At 37.0% G+C, this 25932-nt stretch overlaps 1 protein-coding gene across 46 annotated transcripts in view; it reads left to right on the top strand.

Annotated features, from left to right (window-relative positions):
* The window catches only part of PCM1 (pericentriolar material 1), an 84348-nt gene that overhangs the window by 18123 nt on the left and 40293 nt on the right, over positions 1 to 25932 (top strand). For 13 of the 46 annotated variants that reach the window (XM_080662553.1, XM_080662540.1, XM_080662574.1 and 10 more), the window contains 13 exons: positions 3894 to 4071; positions 4227 to 4316; positions 6873 to 6982; positions 9387 to 9603; positions 11467 to 11653; positions 12545 to 12718; positions 13114 to 13268; positions 13385 to 13620; positions 18013 to 18167; positions 18310 to 18439; positions 19699 to 19839; positions 20569 to 20759; positions 22274 to 22477. In XM_080662553.1, coding sequence (XP_080518679.1) covers positions 3894 to 4071; positions 4227 to 4316; positions 6873 to 6982; positions 9387 to 9603; positions 11467 to 11653; positions 12545 to 12718; positions 13114 to 13268; positions 13385 to 13620; positions 18013 to 18167; positions 18310 to 18439; positions 19699 to 19839; positions 20569 to 20759; positions 22274 to 22477 — 2168 coding nt within the window. The remainder of the gene's footprint in view (positions 1 to 3893; positions 4072 to 4226; positions 4317 to 6872; positions 6983 to 9386; positions 9604 to 11466; positions 11654 to 12544; positions 12719 to 13113; positions 13269 to 13384; positions 13621 to 18012; positions 18168 to 18309; positions 18440 to 19698; positions 19840 to 20568; positions 20760 to 22273; positions 22478 to 25932) is intronic. The other 33 variants (XM_080662554.1, XM_080662542.1, XM_080662552.1 and 30 more) reach the window with 4 other exon arrangements.

Below are 25932 nucleotides of genomic sequence, written 5' to 3'. Positions count from 1 at the left end.
ACTTCACAATATTAACTTGGGAAGTCTGTATATGAGCAACTCTTTTGTTCATATTTCCTCTTCCTTATTTGCTTTTCTGTTACTGCTGTTTTTCTTAAATATGTTATAAACATGGTTAATTATATTGTAATGTGCTTTAGCAGAATGCTGTTTTTTAATGTTTTTATTCTTTTCTGCTTTCTTATACTCCTCTCCAGGGGTTAAATTTGGCAGCTGGTTTGAATTTACATTAACAAAGGATCTGAAACTTAATCCATTTTTCCTTTGAGAATTCAAAATGTAACACAAATTTTTTTGCTATTGAGAATTCAAAATAGACCAAAGTATCTGCCTTGACCATTACTTGCCTTTTGGTTTGTAGTTTTGTTCCTATTGGAAACTCCTTCCATTCTTGTTTTGTTGTTTTTTTGTATGTGTGAAAAATACTTAATCCAGTTGACTTTGTTTGCTAATGTTTTTGCAATTCTTTTCCTCCATTGTTTGCTCTAAATGTTTTTTCTTTTAATTTTTCATTATTTGCATAAATGCACTCGGGAAAGGTTTAAAGACAACTATTTGTGTAGGTCTAGTTAAACAGTTTGAATAAAAATAGCATTTCTAATGGTGCTCATATCCATTTGGCAAGAATAAAGGGCTATTTTAATAACCTAGTATAGATAAGACTAGCTTTATGTTTTATTACAAGCTTATAACCTAGGACTAGTCTTTCTTTTATGTTATGTACATTTTTTTGTTATGTACATACTTTGTATTTTTTTGTGTATGTTTAAAAATGGCAAAGCTTAACTTCTAGGTGTCTTTTGTTTTTTTTATGGCTCCCACAAGAGTTTGAAGATATAGATTAAAATCAGCTTTGGTGATGTTACTATAAAGTGTTAAGGAAAAGGTACCCTAATTCAACAGAAAAGTCAGTAAAGTAGTTGATTATTTTTAAAACTACTGGCATTGGAGAAGAGAAAGTGAACGTGAAGCACAGTAGATATTCTTTGAAACTAATGTTCTTTAAGTCTTCTAAATAGTGACAAAGAGAACTTAAGAGTTGATAATTACTATAGCATAGTATTTGCCAGTTCTTTCCCTAAGACATTACATATACCACTTTTCCTTATTTTAAGTTTCTTTTAATAACATCCTTGTAAATGAATTATATTATTCTCCTGCACTTCTTGGAGTTTATTCTAATTTGAGTCTCTTTAATTGTTTGATTATTAGGGCCATCCTAGAGTAGTTCTATCAGTACTCTGTTCATAAAATTATTTTAATTTCTCAGAAAAAATTTGTAATTCCTACCGACTTGATTCTTTCTCTGCTATGCAGAATCTGTCATTCTTCCTACCCCACCTTCCCTTCCTTAACATCCTATCAAAATGTAGTATTCTGTTAGAAGAGTAGGGGGAAAAGTTGTGATCTTACCTGAGATTCAATGTAATGGAAAATGATTAATATTCTCAAGCTGCCTACAAGGGCAGAGTCCATTTTATGGATTATTTTATAGATTATATCTTAGACCTCTGTGTTTATAACTATCTAAATGCATAATTTTGGGGCAGATAGAATGGTGTTAAAAACTCAAAACTAGAACCTAGGAATTTTACTTCCCCGAACTGTGATATTGGATAAATCATAGCTTTATTTTCTCTGGGCTTTAATTCCTCATCTTTCACATTAGAAAAAAAAAAGTTGGAGTGCATATTTATCTGAAGTGCTGTTTAGCCTTAAAAATACATTTGCATTCATGAAGAATATTGGAGGATCCTCAGCTAAGTAGAGGAAACTTAGGGTTTTCTGAAATCAGACTGTTAACCTTGTATGTAACTCATGATTTCATGCCCCAAGTTATTTTTATTTTTATTTTTTAAATACATTTTATTGATTTTTTTTACAGAGAGGAAGGGAGAGGGATAGAGAGTTAGAAACATCGATGAGAGAGAAACATTAATCAGCTGCCTCCTGCACACCCCCTACTGGGGATGTGCCCGCAACCAAGGTACATGCCCTTGACCGGAATTGAACCTGGGACCCTTCAGTCTGCAGGCCGACTGAGCCAAACCAGTTAGGGTCCAAGTTATTTTTTTAAATCTGTAAACTAAAAGCATGCTTCTTGAAAGTGACTCAGAAAGTTTAGTATGGTTTGAAGGGTGGATATAGGCTTGGCTTCTTTTTGGGTTTCTGTTCCATGTACCATCCTCTTGGCATGTTCTTATCCCTAAGTATTTTTATTTCCATTTTCTCATCTTCCTTTTATATTTGATAGTAGTCCCCACCTACAGCCCTTAGTTCAGCTTTTTGAAGTATTATTCTGAAATGTTATTTTTTATGGATGCAAGAGTTATTAAGCAGTAATAAAACCTCACTAATTTAAAAAATTGTTGGGAATTCAACTCTGGATTAGTGAAAAATCTAAAGGTGTTTACTTTAGTAAATAGTTCAGAATTCTTTATAATTAGAATATCAAAGTTTTGCAAATAGATGTGACTAACAAGGATTAAAGTTAATTTAAAAAGTTTGCTTTTTAAAGTGTAAAAAGTCCATAATACTATGTTGTTTAGTAAATCCTTTAGGAATAAGTACCTTTCAGGTTACCTTGAGGTCTGAACTGTTTTTGAGAGATGGGAGGATTTTTAAGTTAGGTCGAGCTATATACATTCTTGAAGGTTTTCTTTTTTTCCTAGATCACATTTTGCCTTATTTGTGCAATGTTTCTTCTCCTAATTAATCACCATTAATTCTTTGCTGGAATATTTGATATCAGTCTGGAGACATTTCTCTTAGTCGTTCCATTAAGATCTGTACCTGTTTTTGCTCTGGTTTCACATTTTACCAATGACTTTGATGAAATTATTTTGGATCAAGTCTGAGAAAGTTAACTACTTATAGTTACCCCTCCTCCTTCAATTTTTTTTTTTTTTTTTTTTTTAGATATAAATAGTGTTGAAATAAGCCAGAACTAAGAAGATGAGTTATAACAGGAAAGAATGTAACATGCGTTTCTGAGTTAATAGAAGCATTTTATATAAATATTAAGTAGAATCATTAAACTTTTAAAATATAAGATTTTTAAAAGCAAATCTATGATGAAAAATATAATGGTAAATAGTTCAGGCATAATTTGGTTTATAATTTATTTATATAGTTATATTTAAATTTGTCTCTGCTTAATTGACTTAATTTTTCTTGTTGGGTTTTATATGAATAATTTTAAGTTTTTAAAAGTTAGTTTTTAAATAATCTGATCCTCTATTTTTAGGCAAAAATGCTGGCTACTTTGGGGGGAATATCAGAGTATTCTAAATGAACTTATTTTAGAAGAAAAAATATTTTTGATACAAAATATAGAATCTCTGCTTTACTTTTGCTTGTATAATGTGATGTGAGTAAATTAAAGCCTTTCACATCAGATTATCAAATGAAAAATGTGTTTTTAAAATTGTTTGGTGGGTTTTTTTAAACATCTCTTAGGAGTGGGGCAAAACTGTGTTTTTTTAGTCTTTTTCAAGGATACGTTTAGGGCATTAGCCTGGTGTGATTTGCTCTTCCTTTTCTGTAAGGGCTGGATCCCTCCTTTATTTGTGTATATGTAGGTGTTTATAGCTCCTTTTGCCTTTTAGCCTTCCTGTCTGTTATTGTATGCCTTTTTCTTTATTTTCCTTTTGTTGATTCCTCTTTATGTTAAGCCATTGCTTATGGGTTTGACTATGAAATTACCTATCTGCCTTCTCTTAGTATGGGAGGCTTCCTGTGTTACCATTTTTTTTTCTTAAAGTGTACTAAACCTGTGTCTAGGGTTGTATATTTAGTACTAATTTATTATCTATGTATGTACTTTGCCACTGGTAATTGAAACGGAAACATGAATTTTAATAGATATAATTGTTGTTGGTCTTATTTTCCAGGCCAGAGATCCTCAGCAGGAACCTATGGAAGAGATAGAAAATTTGAAGAAACAACATGATTTATTAAAAAGGATGTTACAGCAGCAGGAGCAACTGCGAGCTCTGCAGGGAAGACAAGCTGCTCTTCTTGCTCTGCAACATAAAGCAGAGCAAGCTATTGCTGTGATGGATGACTCTGGTATGCCACAGTCTTAGAATGTTGTTTCATGAGCAAGGCGTGATAGTACTGCAAGGTGGATGCTGGTTATTAAATAGTCAGATCTTGATCATTGACAAGTTTAGAAACCTAAATGTAAGGCTTACCCTGTCCTGTGCTTCTCTCTGGTTATGCAGAAAAGATTGCAGGGACAACTCCTGGCCATCATACTGTACCGGGCAGACAGCCATCTCGCTCTCCTTTTCATCAGAGAGTACCCTTACGAGGTAAAAGGGACAGGCTGTAGTTCTGTTTTTGTACCTCAGACTGATAGTGCTGTTGATGCTTTTATTTCCACCTTTTGTACTTTATTTAGGTAGGATTGCTGTATTTTGCTTGTCTCCCAAGGAAGGGTTAAGACCTTAAGTAAGATGGTGATTAGATTTGTAGAGCTATTTTTAGCTTCTGAGGTTACTAGTAGTTCTGTTATTTCAATTAGGTATCCATTTGTGTACAGTAGTTCCTGTGGGGTATGTTTTTATCCTATACAGTCTTCCTGAGACTCAGAAATACTCTTTTTTCCCCTAATAGTTGTATATCACTTAGGTGGAAATTTTATTGCATTGTTTAGTATTGAGTATAATTTGTCTCATCACCTTCAAACCTAAGTGTTTAATCTTCATTAAGTTGGAAATAAATTGTTACTTTTTAAAACTCAGGTAATATTTTCTAGTAGTCTGTCATCCCATTCTAATAATTTATCACCCTGTGGGCTCTCCATTTTAGGTCCTCACTGAAGTTACCTTGTTACTCGATTTATCCTGCTACTCACACCCAACCCACTGGCTCAGCCCTCTGATCACTGTTATGCATAATTTAATTTTTCCCTTTTCATAAGGAACTTTATGACTTGCAAGTAACTTACTCTTTTATAATAATTATATAGTTGTATATAATATATATAGTATAGCATATAGTAATAAGTATAAGATTTAAAAGAAAATCCTCACCAAGCCTATGCTTATTGACTTTTAGAGAGAAAGGAAAGAGAGAGAGAGAGAGAGAGAGAAAGAAAGAGAGAGAGAGAGATAGGCAGAAACATTGATCAACATTGATCAGTTGCCTTCCATAATCACCCCCACCAGGTATGGAACCCTCAGCCTAGGTAGGTGCCCTGACCAGGAATTGAACTCACAACCTTTTTGTGCACAGCATGATGCTCCAGTCAGCTGAGCTTCCTGACCAGGGCAATAATTATAAGATTTTTATTCCCACTTTCCCTTTTAAAATTCAAAGTATCATTAGCTTTTACATTTAGGAAAAACATATTTTACTAACGACCAATACTAGTTTGGTTAATAATACACTTTTAAACATTTTTCAAATTTGGAGTGTTAGATTTCAGAGACTTTCCTGTGATAGTTATGTTATTTGAAATAGTTAAGTTTACATCATCTCATTTGATTATCACAAAATTAGTCTCAGGAGCTTTTCTTGTTTTCTCACTTTATAAAGAAGGACCTCCAGCACAGAGTTTGTGACTTGCCTAAGCTTATACGAAATTTTAGTAGCATCAGATCTCTTGAGTTTTAGGTCAGTGGTCTTCTGTTTATGAACTTTTATTTTTAAGTAAGCAGGTAATCTATTTTTTTTTAAAAGAAAAATGTGTACTATCATGAGACAGGGACCAGGAATAGAACGAATAAGAGTTTTAATTTATATACTATTTCAAAAAGAACTTTAGGTTAATAATTTTAAGACAGATTTACTCTTGTATTTATGAGATTTTGCAGAGGAATACTGATGGAAAGCCACAATTGTTATATTTAATTTTCTGGTATATAAGAGGCAACATAATTGTCCTGGGAAAGAGTGCTCCTTTCATCATTTAACTAGAAAGCTGTGTGTTAGTTATCTAGACTGTAATTTCTTCCTTTTCAAAACATAGTTTGGACTAGATGTGTGGGATTCTCTCCAGCCCAGAAATTCGAATTTCTCAATAGAAAAAGCTAGTATTTTCCTTTTAAAGAGAAACAGTTTATAGCCAGTGTCTCATTTAGAGCTAGGATAAGCATGGGGTGACTGGGTAGTAGAGCACCAAACGTTATCAAAATTATCATCAGAATACTGCCTTAGAAAGGAAGATAAAAACTACGGTCTTTTAGTATGACTAGTATCACAAGCAATTACTTCAATAAATTATCTGTTCTATTGCAGGGGTCAGCAACTGATGACCAACTGGATTTGGCCCACTATCTGCAATAAAGTTTTAGGGAATATAGCCATGCCCATTTGTTTATGTATTTTCTGTGGTTACTTTTGCCGTATAATGGCAGGGTTGAGTAGTTGAAACAAAAATTGTATTTCTACAAAGCTTAACATATTTAATACTCTCTGAATTTTGAAGAAAGTTTGCTAGCCCCTGAACTAGAGCATAATTTGTTAGTGGAGATGGGAATTGAGCCCTGTCAGAATCAGCTGTTCTTTTTTAGACAAGTGCTTTCCCTAACACAGCCCCAACCCAGACTGCTAGACCTGTCCCATCCCCACTCCATTCAGTCACTGTTCTTAATTGGGATGTAAAAGTATCCCTCCTTAAACGTTGGGACAGAAAAAGATGAACCACTATCTTAGAGTTTTGTCAATTTCCCTTTATTTTCAGATTAGATGGAAACAATAAAATGATTGGTTGACAAATAAATCTGAGGGTTAACTAGTTTCAAATTATGTTAGTGGACGTTTTTTAAGTCCTGTTTCCCCACAATTTATTTTTAGTTTCTCACAAATTAAGGTGTTGTATTTATTTATTTACTTTAATTAATAGTTCTTAATTTTCTTTCCAGTTGTAACAGAAACTACAGGTAGCCTATCTGGAGTTAGTATCACATCTGAACTAAATGAAGAATTGAATGATTTAATTCAGCATTTTCATAATCAGCTTCGTGATTCTCAGGTAACAATTTTTTCACTATAGTTGAGTTTAAAGTCACATTAATTAAAACAGTGGAGCTCAAACCTTACTGAGCATAAGTATTATATGATATGATTGTTAAAATAATGTAGATTTCTATTCAGTGGGATTCTTCCCACCTTTAAAATTATGATTCATACATTTAGCGTGGGCTTTCTTCCATGTGTCCTAGTGCTGGTAGTCTAGGGACTATACTTTGAGAAGAAAATTTATTTTGAATGAAGCGATTAGTGAAATTTTCCCTTTGTGTGCTACTGGAAAACACGTTCTTTTTTTCTCTCAAAGATGAATGGTCACAATCTTTAAACGTGTTTTGTTTGAGTCTATGTCCTTGTAATAATTTCTAACAATTTTAAGAAAGTTCTTAAGTTTAATTTCAGAGTAAATAAGTTCATAATTTATTAACCTTTTATTTATTTAAAAAAATACATTTTATTGATTTTTTTACAGAGAGGAAGGGTGAGGGATAGAGAGTTAGAAACATCAATGAGAGAGAAACATCGATCAGCTGCCTCCTACACACCCCCAGCTGGGGATGTGCCCGCAACCAAGGTACATGCCCTTGACCGGAATCGCACTGGGACCTTTCAGTCCGCAGGCCGACGCTCTGTCCACTTAGCCAAACCGGTTAGGGCGTGACCTTTTAAAATAATTATATAAATGCAAACATTTCAGTCTGTGGACCTTGAGTAAGAAAGGTGAATTAATACCTCCAGTGGAATTGAGTATGATTGAAGATGCACTATCACCTGCCTGCTGAACAACTGAAAATAAAAGAATATGGCCCAAACACTCGGGGGAGTTATTTAGCAATATCTAGTACATATTTTCCAGGAATCCTGCAATGTCCCACCTTAAGAAATTCTATGTTCACAAGGAGTCATGATATGTACAAGAATGTTCATGCAGCATTATGTTAATAGCATAAAAATAAAAAGCACCCTAAATGTTCATCCATGAACAGGAAAATGGACTAATAAGTTATGTATACATAGAGTGAAATCCTGTAACCAGTGTAACTGAACTAGAGCTGAGGAATGAAAAATGCAAGTTTAAGAAGGGTACCACTTAGTGTATGTTTAAAAATGTATAAAGAATGTATATTTTTTTATGAGTACATACATAGGTATTACAGACTAAAAGCATGTTAATACCTTTGGAAAGAGTAATGGGGTTGGGTATTTTTATGTATAGAGCTTTAGCTGTATAAGGTTATAGTTCTCTTTAAAAAGAAATTGATGCAAATGTGACAAAATGGTAAAATTTGAGCTCAATGGCATTTATTCAATACTAGAGGCCCAGTGCATGAAAATTCATGCACTCGGGGTGGGGGGGTCCCTCAGCCCGGCCTGTGCCCTCTCTCAAGTCTGGACCCCCTCAGGGGATGTCCACCTGCCGGTTTAGGTCTGCTTCCTGGAGGATCGGGCCTAAGCTGGCTGTCAGACATCCCTCTGAAAGCCCGGGAGCCCTCGAGGGATGTCTGACTGATGGCTTAGGCAGGGAGCGGGCCAACGGCTTAGGCAGGGAGCAGGCCTAAGCCGTCAATGGGACATCCTTAGCGCTGCCAAGGAGGCGGGAGAGGCTCCTGCCATCACCGTTGCGCTTGCAGCCATCAGCCCGGCTTGTGGCTGAGCGGTGCTCTCCTTGTGGGAGCGCACTGACCACCAGGGGGCAGCTCCTGCATTGAGTGTCTGACCCCTGGGGGTCAGTGTTATAGCGACCGGTCATTCCGGGTCGTTCTGCCGTAGGGTCAATTTGCATATTATCCTTTATTATATAGCTATGATTCCCTAAATCTTAGTGGGTTTTTGAAAAGTTTCATAATTTATTTTAAATAGAGGAACATAGGAAAGAAGTGGATGGAAAGCCTTCGATAGGTTTAAGAAGTTAAAAGTTTATGGTGGTGGTAAGAGAGGGATTGAGAAGGCTTATTTTGTATGAAGTGTGGCACTGTGTAGTCATGTGTGTCTATAAAACTATGTATATGTTATAGTGGCACAAAAGCAAGCACTATGCAATTTAGGAATAAGAAAGGCATATACTTACCCACCATACAACCTAGGCAAATATATATCTCTCAGGAAGAATATTTATTTTTTATATATTTTTATTGATTTCAGAGATGGGGAGAGAGAAAGAAACATTAATGATGAGAGAGAATCATTGATTGGCTGCCTCCTGCATGCCTTCTACTGGGGATCAAGCCTGCAACCTGGGCATATGCCCTTGACCGGAATCAAACCCGGACCCTTCAGTCCGCAGGCTGATGCTCTACCCATTGAGCAAACCAGCTAGGGCTCTCATGAAGAATTTTTATGCCTTTTTAAAATGAGGATGCAACCTTAAATTACCTTAATTTTTATTTTTCTTCTATTTTTTTTATAAGCCTCTACCTGTTCCAGATAATAGGAGACAGGCAGAAAGTCTTTCATTAACTCGGGAGGTTTCCCAGAGCAGGAATCCAGCAGTTTCAGAACACTTACCTGATGAGAAAGTTCAACTTTTTAGCAAAATGAGAGTGTTACAGGAGAAGAAACAAAAAATGGACAAACTGCTTGGAGAACTTCATACGCTTCGAGATCAACATCTCAACAATTCATCTTGTAAGTAAATCTGGCTTAGTGGTATTAGGTAGAAGACACATAAGTATTATAGCAGCATATAAGTAATTCCTCAGTAAATATTTGGTGAGTGAATGAACACATAGTTCCTCAAGAAAATTACAGTTTTTTTGTGGGGAGATAGAACTTGCATGTGAAAAGTTTTTAAGTAATAAGGCAGTATGATTAAAGCCAAATAGATGGCAGATCTGTTCTATAATTCAGAATAGGTAAAGGATAAAGTTAGGCCTTGAAAATTGGGAGAATTTAAAGGAAAAGTAGAAGGTAATTAGATTCTTAGACATAATAATACTGCAATTTTAACATATTCAAAATTTTCCCTTAAAGAAAAACTAATCCAAATTAATACTTGGTTTAAAAACATGTAAGTATTTATACCAAAAAAAGTGAGATAAAAAAAGTTTATGTAGTACATAGAGTTCAATGCAGAAATTCCAAAACATCCTTTTAAAAAATATATAACTAGTCATCTCATGTGGGAATAGGAAAGACAGTAATCATCCTAGTTTTACTATAGAAACGGTCTTTACTGCTTTGCAGATGTTTTACTTGCCTCTGTCTAAGATGTAGTTGCTAATTTCTCATTTGCTGTCCTCATCTTCACAAGCTGGTTCCTGCCTTTTGCCCCAACAGTAGTAGGAGCTCTAGCATTGGAAATGGAGTCAATGGAGTCAGGCTCAGTTGGTCATTATTCTTCAGCATTCCAGCTATTCTCCTACTGCTGTTCTCTTACTAAAGAAAAAACAAGGGATAGAAGTATTTATGGAGTCCCTGTTTCTTCTCTTTGCCATGTTCAAAAGAATCTTAGTATTCCTACCCTGAAACATACTCCTTTTCCCTGACCTCTGTTATTCTGCTACTCTCTAGAGTATAAACTAATCCCAATACTCATCCTTCCTAAACAGATTAACACAACTAAGAAAACCTTAAAATTTGAAAGTTGTATTCAAGGCCTTGTGATCAGTGTTATTCACATAGGAAAGTAGCACACTGCTTACTGATGATGCCAAAACGTCATTTTCTTTCCCCTGGAAAACTGTGCAAAGCAGCAGCAAAGGTAGAACAGCCCGGGAATAGAGGGAAGAGACTACTGGAAAGCAGCTGTAGCAGTTGATAATGTAGGCAACAAGTAGTGGTGATGTTGCTGAGAGAAAGAGACAAATGACGATAGTTTTAAAGTGGTGGAAGATAGAGAAGTACAAAAATTCTTAATCTTCATTTATTGCCCTTGAAGGCATAAGATAACCTTTGTCTGATCTGTGTGAACAGAAAAGTAATTAAAATGTAGTGGTTAAAGGACTACAGAGGATTAGCCATCATTAATTAGAATGTCTTATTGCTGAGTAGTATTTCATAGTATGGGTATACCACAGTCATTTTAACAATTTTGCTTTATTTTTTGGAATAAGAAAAGTTCTGCTTGGTGACCGGATGTAATTTCCTCTGAGCTATAGATTTGGTGTTCTCCTAAGGACATTCTATGCTAGGGCTGCCTTATAAAGATTTGTGGATGGTGTACTGCACATCATACACAGTGGCCTTGATGAACTTAACAGAACCAAGTTTATCAGGGGCTTTAACAAGGAATACCGTAGTTACTTTATAAAGGTAGAATATCATAGTTCTTGTCAATTTCCATCTTGTCTTTCGTTCTTTCTGTTTTAACTATGTTTGGTTGGGGGTCACCTTTATAAGTGGTCTGGATGTTAATATTATTAAGTTTCTAAAATTTATGCAGAATTTAAGATATTAATGACTTCTGCTTTCTATTTTTTACATCCAAACAAACTGTAAATAAATGTTTGGTGCGTATTTGTTTCTGGTAACTTTTTTTTGTGTGTGTAGTTGTGCCTTCCTCAGCTTCTCCACAAAGGAGTGTGGACCGAAGAAGTACAACTTCAGCTCCCTCTGCTCCTGTGGTCAATGGAGAATCCAATAGCCTCACATCCTCAGTTCCTTACCCTGCTGCTTCTCTGGTTCCTCAGAATGAGAGTGAAAACGAAGGCCATCTAAATCCAAGTGAAAAACTCCAGTAAAACACTTTTACACATATTGTTAAATAGATTAAAATTGAATAATGGGGATAAATTCTGGGTTTATTTAATATGATAAACATTCTTAAGTGATATGGTAGTACAAGTGTGTCTGTGTGTTACATGAGCAATCTTTAGGCTTTCCAGGAGGTATGTGACGTTGTAATATAGATCATTTCTATGAGCAAATGTATTCCCGTTTTCAAATAAAGAATTTGAAACAGCTGAACTACAGTTAAAATAAGTGGTTTAGAAGATGGCTTTACAGTCAAGATAGCTCTGCATTTGTGTCTTTCAAGGCTCTGTGACTGTGGACAAATAATTTGCCCTCACTTAGCCTCTGTTTCTTCATCTGCGAAACAGGGGTAATAATATACTAGTTCACAGAGGTGTTTTAAGGATTAAAAAGCATTGGCGTGCCTCCTGGCACTTAATAAAAACATAAGCTGGTCATTTTTTGGTAAACATATGACATACTTTATAGATTTCTATGTTATAGGAACCGTCTACAAATGCTCAATAATGCCTGCATACCTGATTTGCCTGAGAGCTAGTATTCAAATTGAGTATTTTGTACTTCTCATTTTAGATACATATTAAGAAATCTAGGAATATTTCTGACATTGCGTTTTAAGCTGTTAACATCCATACGTGCTTAAAATGAACACTTGGAACTCTTTAATATGCTTTTGTCCCTAACACAGCATGAAAAAATAAAGCGATGAGATTTTGAATAGACTATACTTGAAATTAAATTATTTACAGTCATAGCCCCTGGATATTTGACTAGACTTAAGTTTTGTTTGTGTTGGCTGCTATTAGATGAAAATAATGCATGCTTTACTTTCCTAAAATAGTTATAAATATTATATATTTATGTTGTTTATCAGGAAGTTAAATGAAGTTCGAAAGAGATTGAATGAACTAAGAGAATTAGTTCATTATTATGAACAAACATCAGATATGATGACAGATGCTGTAAATGAAAACACAAAAGATGAAGAAACTGAAGAGTCAGAATATGATTCTGAGCATGAAAATTCTGAGCCTGTTACTAACATTCGGTAAGAACTTTTATTTGACTTTTCTCCTGTAAGTCTGCTGTTTTGGTCAGTGTAATATTAATTGCTCTGTGTACAAAATAGCGAAAAGTTGAGTATAGTAGTTTCGTAAGTTTGCTATTTGTTAGATCAAATGCAAGTAAATTATAAGAAGTATCTAAATTAGCATTTTTCTACCTCCTTAATTTTAGGTATAATTTTGATTTTTCAAATGTTTTAAGTTTTTAAATTGCAGAAGTTAATGAAAAGCAAGTGCCAATTATTCATAGTATGAATTTAAATGTGGAAAAGCCAATGACGTTCATAGTTTGGAAGTACTTTATCAGCAGTTCTAAACCTTGGTTATTGTTGTTATTATTTTTACCTTAAATAACAAAGCTGTTTTTTTTTTTTTTTAGAAATCCCCAAGTAGCTGCCACCTGGAATGAAGTAAACAGTAATTCCAATGCACAGTGTGTTTCTAATAATAGAGATGGCAGATCAGTTCATTCTAATTGTGAAATTAACAACAGATCTGCTGCCAACATAAGGGCTTTAAACATGCCTCCTTTAGGTATGATTGACTCTATTCACAGAAATGTTTGCCATATTGTTCTTGGGAAGTAGATTTTCTTTCATTAGTGCTCTTAAGTTTATGAAATTACGGATTTCAGTGATACCTGTTTTCAGCAGATTGTCGATATAATGGAGAAGGAGAACAGGGGATTCATGTTGCGCAAGGTGAAGATGATGAGGAGGAGGAAGAAGCAGAAGATGAGGGTGCTAGTGGAGCTTCCTTGTCTAGTCACAGGAGCAGTGTGGCTGATGAGGCTCCAGAGGATGCTGAATTTGAACAGAAGATCAATAGACTTATGGCTGCAAAACAGAAACTTAGGCAATTACAAGATCTTGTTGCTATGGTACAGGCAAGTACTGCTTGGTTTTAAAAAAACTGCTTGTCAAATAGTACAGTCTTATAAGGTAAAATTTATGTATTTTGACAATTACATGACATAATTATACTAGTACATATTTATGTATTAAGTTCTTGCTATATGCCAGCTTTACATGCTTAGCACTTAAATTTATTTTTCAACTACAGTTGACATACAATATTATATTAGTTTCAAGTGTACAGAATAGTGATTAGACATATTTTATGAAGTGATCAGCTCGATAAGTGTAGTACCCATCTAATATTATATGTGATTATTACAATATTATTGACTATATTTCCTATGCTTTACTTTAATTTATATTGTTGTGACTGTTTTTGTAACTACCAATCTGTACTTTTTAATCCTTTTCACCCATGACCCCAACCTCCCCTCCTATCTGGTGACTATCAGTTTGTTCTATGTATCTGTGAATTCATTTCTGTTTTATTCTTTTATTTTGTTTTTTAGATTCTACATATAACTATTACTTACATTTTGCTTTTTTTCCCACTTCACAATGTCTTAGAGAACTTTTAATATTAGCATATATATTCCTATATAATTATAGATAAATAATTGTGAAATATTAAATAGGAAAATAATTATAAAATATAAATCATACTGCATATGTATGTGTGTGTTTGTGGTATATAGTAAATACAATTCTTATTAGCTGCAACAGAGTTTTCTGTAGTATTAACAGACCTTAATTTAGTTAATCTGACTCCTACTGATGTATACTTTTGTTGTTTCCAGATTTTTACTACTTGGAATATTCCAGTGAATATTCTTGCCCCACTCTCTTTGTGCATTCCAAGAATATATATTTTTTATTGATTTGTGTGTGTGTGAGAGAGAGAGAGAGAGAGAGAGTGATTGAGATTGATAAGTTGCCTCCCATATGCACCTGACTGGGAATCAAACCCCTTCAACCTTTTCGGTATATAGGATGACATTCCATCTAACTGAGCCACTGGCTGCATTTGTGTTTTTCAAGAGCATATAAGAAGTGGAATTGCTATGTTAGATTTTTTAAAAAAAATATATTTTATTGATTTTTTACAGAGAGGAAGGGAGAGGGATAGAGAGTTAGAAACATTGATGAGAGAGAAATATCGATCATCCGCCTCCTGCACACCCCCTACTGGGGATGTGCCCGCAACTAAGGTACATGCCCCTGACCGGAATCGAACCTGAGACCCTTCAGTCCGCAGGTAGACGCTCTATCCACTGAGCCAAACTGGTTAGGGCTGCTATGTTAGATTTTATGCACATAGCAATTTTAATGCACACCGCTTAACTGCTCTCCAAAGTGACTCTATTAATTGATATCTAAGCAGTGGTGTATGAGTCCTTTTTCTCATACCCTTGATTACATTTTTTATATTGATACACTATAGCTTGTTTAACCATTACTGGAATTGGATTTTGGCTTTTTCCAAGTTTTCCCTAATATAAGAAAGGCTTTTGTGTAAACACATGTATACAAACACATATAAGTGTGTATATACACATGTAAATATTTTTGCTTATACAAATTATATGTGTAGGGTACATAAACTGATAACATTGGTTACCTATGGAGAAAGGAGTCAGTTGGGGACAGAGATGGAAAGAAGACTTTTCTAAATGTCTTTTTTACTTTTTGAACTTTGATTATATGACAGTATTACCATTAGAAAAAATTAAAACAGCTTCTAAAGCAAATAACAATAATAGGTTGTGCTTTCTTACACATCATTGTACTTGTAAGTTACTTTGCCTTTTTTATAAGACTTCTGTCTTCAGATGTATTACCCAAAGTGGGAATAACAGAGCAGAAATGATAAATAACTTGGTGGCTTATAGATGAATCAGCTTAATTTCAGGCTTACGTTGAATGGAGATCTTTTGCTTTAGGGAGTTCCTAGGACCTAAAATACATATGAGAAATGAGGAAACTGCAACCCAGAGGGAATAAGGGATCTCCTTCTGAAAGAGAGCAATTGAAAAAAAATGATTGGTCCTGGCAGTGTGGCTCAGTTGGTTGAGTATGGTCCCATGCATTGGAAGGTTGCTGGTTCGATTCCAGTTAGGGCACATACCCAGGTAGTGGTGAATATGGGAGGCAACTAATGAATATCAATGTTTCTCTTTCACATCTATGTTTTTCTCTCCCTCTCCCTTCCACTCACTCTAAAAAATCAATTGAAAATCCTATCTAATAAAGAGGGAATATGCTAATTGACCCTCACATTATCGCAAAACGGCGGCACCCACAGCCAATAAGGAGGGAATATGCTAATTGACTGTCCGCCATCAAAGATGGTGGCGCCCACAGCCAGTAAGGAGGGAATATGCTAACTGACTGCCCTCAAAGACAGTGGCGCCCATAGCCAATAAGGAGGGAATATGCTAATTAACTGCCCCGCCCTCGAAGATGGCGGCACCCAGTTCCCTCAGCCTTGCTGGGGTGCCTGCCTCTGGAGTCCCCCAATCCCTTCAGCCACCCAGGGCCTGCCCAAGGTGCAGGCAAGCCTCAGATTTCGGCTGCCCAGCCACCCACGACCGGCCCAAGGCGCAGACAAGCCTCGGATGGCAGCTGCCCAGCTGCCCAGGGCCGCCTGAGGCTCACTGAGGTAACCAGGGCTGGCCGAGGCTTGCGCTGCCAGCAGTGGCAGCAGCAGAGGTGTGATGGGGTGTTGCCTTCCCCTGATCGCCGGGTCGCCTCCTGCCCCTGAGGGCTCCCAGAGTGTGAGGGGACAGGCCGGGCTGAGGGACCCCCCTCCAGTGCATGAATTTTCATGCACCGGGCCTCTAATATATATATTTTAAAAAATGGTAAGTTTTACTTATTTTATCTAAGGTACTCTTCATGTTCTTACATCTTTACTTATATTCTCTTTCCCAAGAAACTCAGGAGACGGTCTCAATAGTTACATAGTTATGAGCATCTAAAGGTATTATTATGCTTGATTAGATTAGCTTGGACAACTTACATGGCCCTTATGAAACTTTATGTGTCTTAGAGTCTCCAGATGGCCATTTCTTTTAGTTCCTTAGTCTGATGAATTTGTGTCAACACACTACTTCTTTGTTTTAGTGTTTGAGTTACATCATTTTAGTTCAGGCACTTTCATACTACCATCTGAAACATGCAGTTGTTTTGTATCTTTTCTCATACTTTAATTTTTCCACTTTTTATTATCAGAAAATGTCTCATGATCTAGTTTGTTTATTCCCGAGTCCCAACCCAGTTACTTTCTAATATTCCTCTCCATAATAGTAATGAATTAGGTTAGTTTTTAGATTGCAAAGACCAGAATAACACCATCTATAAACTTAAAATTGATTAGGCGGTTTTATAACTAAGTCATCTCTAACTTTTTAAGGTTTTATTAGAATGATGTTTGCAAAGTTTTAGTTCAGGGCTTCTGAGAAAGCATGAGTAAACATAAAATATATAGAGTTAAAAAATTTTTAATATACTTTTATTGATTTCAACAAGGAAGGGAGAGATAGAGAGATATAGAATCATCAGTGTGCCCTGACTTGGAATCGAACCATGACTACCTAGTTCATAGGTCGATGCTAACCACTGGCCCACACTCACCGGGCTAGGATTAAATATTTTTAAGAAAATGCAGTAGTTCACCCCAAACCTTTTTTTTTTTTTAATTCTTCATTGTTTAAAGTATTACATATGTCTCCTTTTTTCCCCATTGACCTCTCTCTGGCCACCCATTCCCCAACCCCCCCCCCTTTTTTTTTTTTGAGGGCCTTCTGGTAAAAAAATGGAAGTCCTGCTAGACAAATTCAAAAAGAGCTGTGAGCACTACCCCCCAAATCTTTAAATAAGTACATTGATTTCAATAAAATATGGATCTCTTAGGAAGATAGTAACTTCAGTTGTATTGCCAGGGGTGATCACTAATTTGAAATGGTATATTCTCATTAGTTTTTGTATTGCAAGCCATTGTCACTTGTTTGGCAGACAAAAGCCAGTGAGGAAAGGGAAAATTTTATGTAAGCAAGTGACAATGGACATTGATTATTTGATACTGTTACTGTAAAAGTTAAATCTTAAGAAAAATTAATATTCAAGTGTTTACAGTTCCAGTAGTATATTTTTTTATTTTCATATTCTTTGATAGCTCAGTATTTGGTCAAAATAACAGAAGGCAACTTAATACTTATTACTGGATAATAGGCAGCTCAGATATTGAATATACTATTTTTAGTTTCAATACTTCATTTCTTGCCATTGGTAGAGAATGAACTTCAGTGTTCTCTACTACTTTCTCTGCTTCTCTGATTTTTCTTATATAACTTTGACAGACTAGTAGTATTTACTAAGGTATGAATTAGATTAATCAAGATTATTTAATGATGTATTTTTAGGATGATGATGCAGCAGATCAAGGAGTTATCTCTGCCAGTACTTCACATTTGGATGATTTCTACCCAGCAGAAGAAGGCACCAAGCAAAATGTGAATAACAATAGAGGAAATGCCAATAAAACACAGAAAGACGCTGGAGTAAATGAAAAGGCAAGGTATGTTAAGCTTATAGCCTTCATTTAATAAAAATTTAGTGTCTGTTATAGAGAAAGTACTCGGCTAGGTGTATTGTATTACATCATGCTTAATGTTATCAGATTTACTGGAGTCCAAAATATAATGTCAATTTAATTATAGAGAGAAATTTTATGAGGCTAAACTACAGCAGCAACAGAGAGAGCTCAAACAGTTGCAGGAAGAAAGAAAGAAACTGATTAAGATTCAAGAGAAAATTCAAGCATTGCAAAAGGCATGTCCTGACCTACAGGTAATTAGGAAATTTCTCTCTTTCTATTTGAAAAAGATGTCTAAAACCCAGTGTCAATTGAAAGTACTCTTTCTAATACTGATAAGATAGATTTATTTCTGTTAATTTTATGATTAATGAAATGGTTGAACTAATGAACTGTTTTAGGGATACACATCTACACTGTGAAAGATACCACAAAGGAATTGACAGATTATTTCCATTCTTTCACTTGTTGGGTTAGCTAGCTAGAGATTCAGAACATGAATATAGCTATTAAAATACTCTGGTTTCACATTTCTAGGTTCCACTGAACTTCAAAGAGATCACTTTTTACAACATTGTCAGGCCTTAGCTAGTGAAAAAAAAAAAAAATCAAGATGAGGTAAAATGCCAGACTCGGAAAGAAAGAAAATGAACCATACTCAACACGTACTATGACTATGTACCAGAAAGCCTAGCAATTAATTAGATTTTTTAAATGAGTTAAATAAAACCTAAAGAGTAGTTTTTCTACAAACCTTCAATAAAGAATTAAAAAATAAAATATGCTGGTTTCAGCTTTGCAGTTCAGGGACTAGCATTTCCATCTTTACTGGCCTAAAATTATATAATAAAGCTCTTAAGCCATCATGTGTTATCTAAGGAAATTAAAATGTTTTATTTTTAGTTTGAATATTAACTATATATACCTTTGTTTATTAATAGTATCCCATGCTTAGGTCTTTGATATTGAACAGAGAATGAACAGTCTTTGACCATGTCAGGTAATAGGGTTAGGGTTAATATGGGAAGGAAATACCAATTCTTTTTGAGATTTTTTTTTTCTCCCTAAAATTTATTGGTTAAGTTTATTCTTCAGTCAGGTTTTATTTTCAAAGGAAGGGAAACACATCAAATGATATTTCTAATGTCACAATTTATTTTCTAGACTGTTACCTTTTCCACTATAATCCCTTTTTCCTTGTCCCCAATCTAAACAATGTCCAGAGGAATACATACCTGAGTTGGGTTGAGTATATGAAATTTTCCACAGTAACATTTTATCATCCTCTTATCTCTCTTGTTTCTGAAGGTTGGTTACTACTCATCAGCTTTAGTCTGTGCTTTTATCTTTGTTTTATTATGTCAGATTTTCTTTGAATCATGATAGCAGTTGTGGTCTCATAACAACAAATTAAATATGTCACTAGAACCCTAGAGGAGTAGTAAAATAGCTGTTTTTATGAAATTAACATAATTGCTTTAATTCCTCATAATGTTTCTAATCCTTTTTTTAGCTGACAACCACTAGTACAGGTAATTGTCCCACAAAAAAATATATGCCAGCTGTTACTTCAACCCCAACCGTTAATGAAAATGAAACCAATGCAAGCAAATCTGTTTTTGAGCCTGACGATTCTTCAGTAGTAAATAATGAGGTATTGTATAATGTACCCTGTTGTTCTTGAGTCTTAAGTCACATATTGTTTTAAAATTTATTTTTCAAGTACAGTTGAATACAATACTATATTAGTTTCAGGTGTATAACATAGTTTATTAGACATTTATATACCTTATGAAGTAATCACCCTGGTAAGTCCTAGTACCCATCTGACACCATACATAGTTATTACAGCATTATTGACTATATATTCCCCATGCTGTATAAGTCACAACTTAAGAAGGAAACAGTATCTGTGAAACATGTTTTTAAGTGTAGCCTGTTTGTGTCTTTTAGTTTGGGGAGGAAATTTTTTTTTTTCAAAAAGTGATTAAGTTAGGATCTCTTCAAAATAGTCTTGATCTTTATTAGCAAATATTTGGTAGAATTACATGTAAAGGATAGTTGCAACAAATAGCAATCATTTCAGTTAGAAAGACCTATCCTTTGGTATTTTCTTTCATTTATATGTGATTTGTAGGAAACATAACTTTTTCTAAATGGTTTGTATTTGGGTGCTATTTGTTTTCTTTAAGAATTAATGATTGCCTAATTTTTTCTTATTCATCATTAACATTATTTTTAATCTTCATGAATATTTCAGTGTAAAAAGAATAGAGTGAGAATAGAAATATTTGTTGGTATTGACAATAGTATTAGCCTGTTGTCCTTTAAGGGGAAGAGAAATCCAACTACTTTACCTTTGCTCTAATTTTTAAATTAATAGCTGTGGTCAGAAATGCGAAGACATGAAATTTTAAGGGAAGAGCTGCGACAGAGAAGAAAGCAGCTTGAAGCTCTGATGGCTGAACATCAGAGGAGGCAAGGTATAGCTGAAACTGTATCTCCAGTGGCTGTTTCATTAAGAAGTGATGGATCTGAAAACCTCTGCACTCCTCAACAAAGTAGAACAGACAAGTAAGAGTTGTTTAAATCTTTTTTTTAACATCATACCTGGAGGCAACCTTGTTTCCCTCTGCGTCACAGTACAAATTTGCTGTGGAATTGAGGATAGTATTAAATATCCCCTTTGTGCCTCAGTTTTACTAAATTGAGTTACTTTCTGTTCAAAGTTCTCATAGTATCAACTTTTTTTTAAATTACTAGGACACTTAATCAAATGGTGGTCTAGATTTTCTTGAGTGTATGACCTTTATTTTCTTAATTAAGTTTTAAGCGTATAAAAAGAAAACTTAGCCAAAACCGGTTTGGCTCAGTGGATGGAGCGTTGGCCTGTGGACTCAAGGGTCCCGGGTTCGATTCCAGTCAAGGGCATGTACCTTGGTTGCGGGCACATCCCCAGTAGGTGGCGTGTAGGAGGCAGCTGATCGATGTTTCTCTCTCATCGATGTTTCTAACTCTCTATCCCTCTCCCTTCCTCTCTTCCTCTCTGTAAAAAATTAATAAAGTATATTTTTAAAAAAAAAAAGAAAAAGAAAACTTAGTTAAGCTTTAACTTTGATACTTTGTAGTGCTATTCCATCAGGCCAGAAATAAGCACTTTTTTTTTTACTTAAATTGAGTATCTGCTATTTGTAAGGTTTCTAAGGATCTTAAAACATTTTATTACATAAGACATTTAGTTTTTAGGATTTAAATTTGAAATTTTCATATCAAGAATATTTCTAAAAGACTTGGTCATCTTTAATATCAGTCAATTACTATCTGGATAGTAGTGTTCAGATCTAAAATTTGGAATTCAAATGTGTTGTGACTTTACATTTTGATATTTTCAGATGGCATTTCTGGAACATTGCACCAAGCCTAACTCTTCTTCCTCTTAGAAGAACTTTTCTTATTCGTGGAGTCCCCATACGTATTCAGTGATCAAACTACATCTTTAGTATTTTATTCTGTTCTGAATACCACACATTTATACTTCAAGTTCTTCGGATAGCTTTGATAAGCATCTAGATTTTAGAATATAGGTTCTAGAATTGTAGTACCCAAATATGACAGTCACTAGATAGAGTATAGAGGTAACTAAGTTAAAATTAAATAAAATAAACATTTTCTCAATTACATCAGCCATATTTTAAGTGTTCATTGGTTACATGTACCTAGTGGCAACTGTGTTGGGCAGCACAGATATAGATCATCACTACTGTTCAGAGAATGGTATTGGACAAGAATGGTATTGATCTAGAAAACTGTCACTCAAGGAAAGGAAAGTTGAGGAAGGTTTAGTTTAGGAAAAAATATTCAGAGGATATGATTACTGTTGTAATTGGAAGAATTGTTTTATGGAAGGCAGAGGAAATATATTCTATATATAATTTAGAATACTGCTCATAGTTACTAATGATATTTTATATACACACACGCACACGTGCATGTACATATATATTTGGTACAGTGTCTGGCACATGGTGGTAAAGTATTTAGCTCATCTCCAGAATGATCTCTTGGGTTTTTTGTCTCTTAATCTCTAGAACAATGGCAACTTGGGGAGGTTCTACCCAGTGTGCACTAGATGAAGAAGGAGATGAAGATGGTTACCTTTCTGAAGGAGTTGTTCGGACAGATGAAGAGGAGGAAGAAGAAGAGCAAGATGCCAGTTCCAATGATAACTTTTCTCTGTATTCTCCTAACAGCATGAATCATAACTCTTACAGTGTAAAGGAAACTAAAAATAGGTTAGTTTCTGTTTTAATTCTTTGCTTGATTTGAAGAGTTTCAGGTTTTCTGACACCAAGAAATTCTTTGATTCCCTGAACCGACAGGGGATCCTACAGTATAGTTCAATTCTGACACTTAACTAGTTGGACTTATGGCAGACTCCACAAATTAAGGTGTTCAGTCCGCCAAGACTACTGTCACTTCTAATGCCAGTCATAAGTCCTCAGGGAACCGACCTTTCTGTCTGACATGGCTACTAATTTGGGGGTTCCCACAACCCCTCTTCAGGTTTCATAATTTGCTAAAACAACTCACAGAACTTAGGAAAATGCTTACATGTATTGGTTTATTATGAAGGATACAACTCAGGAACAGCCAAATGGAAGAGATTTATAGGGCAAGGTTTGAGGGATGGGGTTGCAGAGCTTCAGTGCCCTCTCTGCATGCACCACCCTCCCTGCACTCCAGTGTGTTCACCAACCCAGAAGCTCAGCTAACCAGTGCTTTGTTTAGTGGTTTAATGGAGGCTTCATTTCACAGGCTTAGTTGATTAAATCATTGGATATAGACAATGCAGCTTAATCTCTGGCCCCTCCTCTATCATCCTTGGAGTTTGGGAAATAGGGCTGAAAGTTCCAACTTCTCTAGTCGCCTGGCTGGTTTTTCTGGCCATCAGGTCTCCTCATGAAGCTACCTCAGGCCTGCCAAGAGGTATTAGCAGAAACTCAGATATGCTGGAAAGGGGCTCTTTATGAAAAACACAGGATACTCGGGATGCCAAGAATTATAGGAGCTCTGCTGGAAACCTGGGACAAATATTTTTTAACTAGTGGCCCAGTGCACGAAATTTGTGCACATTAAAAGGGGATTAATTAGAGGAAATAATTTAATATTGCTATTTGCCCTTTCTCTATAATAGAAGTGTCAGAGATGAAAGAAAATTAGTAAAATGTATATGAAAACCTTCCCCCTGTCAGAGTCTGGGCCACACCATGGGACCCAGAGTCAAGTCCCCGCCCACCCACATGCGCCTCAAAATCGCGTGAGATCCAGACCCGGCCGCCCACCACCCCCATTGGGCTAGATCCAGACCCGGCCAGTCCCACCCTTGTCAAGCCCCGCTGGGCAGGGGACATAGCTTTAGGTCCCTTGGCCCGGTGCCAGGATGGGGGGCGTGGCCTGAGGTCCCCCAACCCAGACCAGGGTGGGGGGTGTGCCTTGAGGTCCCCCGTCAAGCCTCGCCAGGTGTGGGACACGGCCTGAGATCCCTTGTCAAGCCCCGCCAGGCGGGGGCATGGCCTGAGGTCCCCGTCAAGCCCTGCCAGGCAGGGGGGGCGCAGCCTCAGGTCCCCCAGCCCAGCACTGGGAAGGGGGCAAAGCCTCAGGTCCCCTGTCAAGCCCCACCAGCAGGGAGGTGCAACCTCAGGTCCGCCATCAAGCCCTGCTGGGTGGGGGGCGCGGCCTGAGTTCCCCCAACCCAGCACTGGGGGTGCACCTTGAGGTCCCCCATCAAGCCCCGCTGGGTGGGGAGCACGGCCTGAGGTCCCCTGTCAAGCCCCACCAGGCAGGAGGGTGCAGCCTCAGGTCCCCTGGCCCGGTGCTGGGGCAGGGGCTGCGGCCTGAGGTCCCCCTGCCTGGTGCCGGGGTGGGGGTGGGGGGCACAGCCTGAAGTCCCCTGTCAAGCCCCACCTGGTGGGGGGCGTGGCCTGAGGTCCCCCGGCCTGTCGCTGGGGCACGGGGAGCAGCCTGAGGTCCCATAGCCGAGCACCAAGATGGGAAGCACACCTTGAGGTCCCCCATCAAGCCCCGCTGGGCAGGGGGCATGGCCTGAAGTCTCCTGGCCTGGCCCCAAGGCGAGAGGCACGGCCTGAGGTCCCCTGTCAAGCCCTGCTGGGCGGGGGGTGCGGTCTTAGGTCCCCCGGCCTGGCGCTGGGGCTGGGGGAGCAGCCTGAGGTCCCCTAGCACGGCACCAGGACGGAAAGTGCACCTTGAGGTCCCCTGTCAAGTCCTGCTGGGTGGGGGCACAGCCTGAGATCCCCTGTCAAGCCCTGTAGGGTGGGGGACACGGCCTGAGGTCCCCTGTCAAGCCCCACAGGGGTGGGGGGGGCATAGCCTCAGGTCCCTGATGATTGCTTGTTAAGGCTCCTTATGGGAAGTTGGCCTCAGCTGTGGGTGCAGCCATCTTTGTGATGGAGTGATGGTTAATTAGCATATTCCCTCTTTATTAGATTGGATTGAATTCATTGGGAGTTTTATGTGTATAATTCTTTTTTGAATTTTTATTTTTTAAATATTTATTAAATTGATTGGGGTGACATTGGTCAACTTGAACATACAGGTTTTAGGAATGGGTTTCTATGTTTCAAAATCTGTATCTTGATCATGTCCCCACCATCCAAGTCAAATTTTCTCCTGTTACCTTATATTAGGACCCCTTTCCTTCTCTCCCTCTATCCCTTCCCTCTGGTGATCACCACACTGCTTTTCGTGTTCAAAAGTTTCAGTTTTATCTCCGACATGATTGAAATCATATAGTTCTTAGCTTTTTCTAACTGACTCATTTCAGTTAGCATAATGTTTTCAAGGTCTATCCAGGTTGTTGCAAATGGCAGTATTTCACCATTATGGCTGAATAATATTCCATTGTGTATATGTACCATGTCTTCTTTGTCCTTTCTTTTATTGCGGAACACTTTGGTTTTTTTCTGTGCCTTGGCCACCGTGAGTGATGATGCAGTGAACATAGGGGTGCATATATCTTTGTGAATACATGATGTCGAGTTTTTCGGGTATATACCCAGGAGAGGGATTGCTCGGTCGTATGGTAGCTCTATTTGTATAATTCTATAATATATTATTTGTATATTGTGTTGTGTATTCACCACTCCATGTCAAGTCTCCTTCCATCACCATTTATGCTCCCTATTCTTTCTTCTACCTCACCCAAACCCCCTTTCCCTCTGGTAATCACCATGCTGTTGTCTGTGTCTATGAGGTCTTTTTTCCTTCTTCTTAATCCTTTCACCTTTCAAAAACTACATCTATATATTTTTTGTTAATCCTCACCCAAGGATATTTTTCCATTGATTTTTTTAGAGAGAGTGGAGGGATTGGGGAGAGACACATGGATTAGTTGCCTCCTGCACAGAGAGACACGTCAATTGATTGCCTTTCACAGGGCCCCAACCATGGCTGGGGATCGAGCCTGCAAACAGGTACATGCCCTTGACTGGAATTGAACTGGGACTCTTTAGTCCTAGGGCCGATGCTCTATCCACTGTACCAAACCGGCTAGGGCTCAAAATATATTTTTTACTATACCACAAGAGTGTTGCTGAGATATATTCCAGTTACACTGAATCAGGATTCATCATAAGCTTTGATTTTTGTTCTTTTGGGGGAGGTTGGCAAACATTTAAAAATCATAGAGCCTAGCCGGTTTGACTCAGTGGATAGATCGTCGGCCTGTGGA

Source organism: Plecotus auritus (genome assembly GCF_963455305.1).
Source record: "Plecotus auritus genome assembly, chromosome: 3".
Classification (NCBI taxonomy): domain Eukaryota; kingdom Metazoa; phylum Chordata; class Mammalia; order Chiroptera; family Vespertilionidae; genus Plecotus; species Plecotus auritus.
This window is presented reverse-complemented; position numbering and strand designations above follow the sequence as displayed.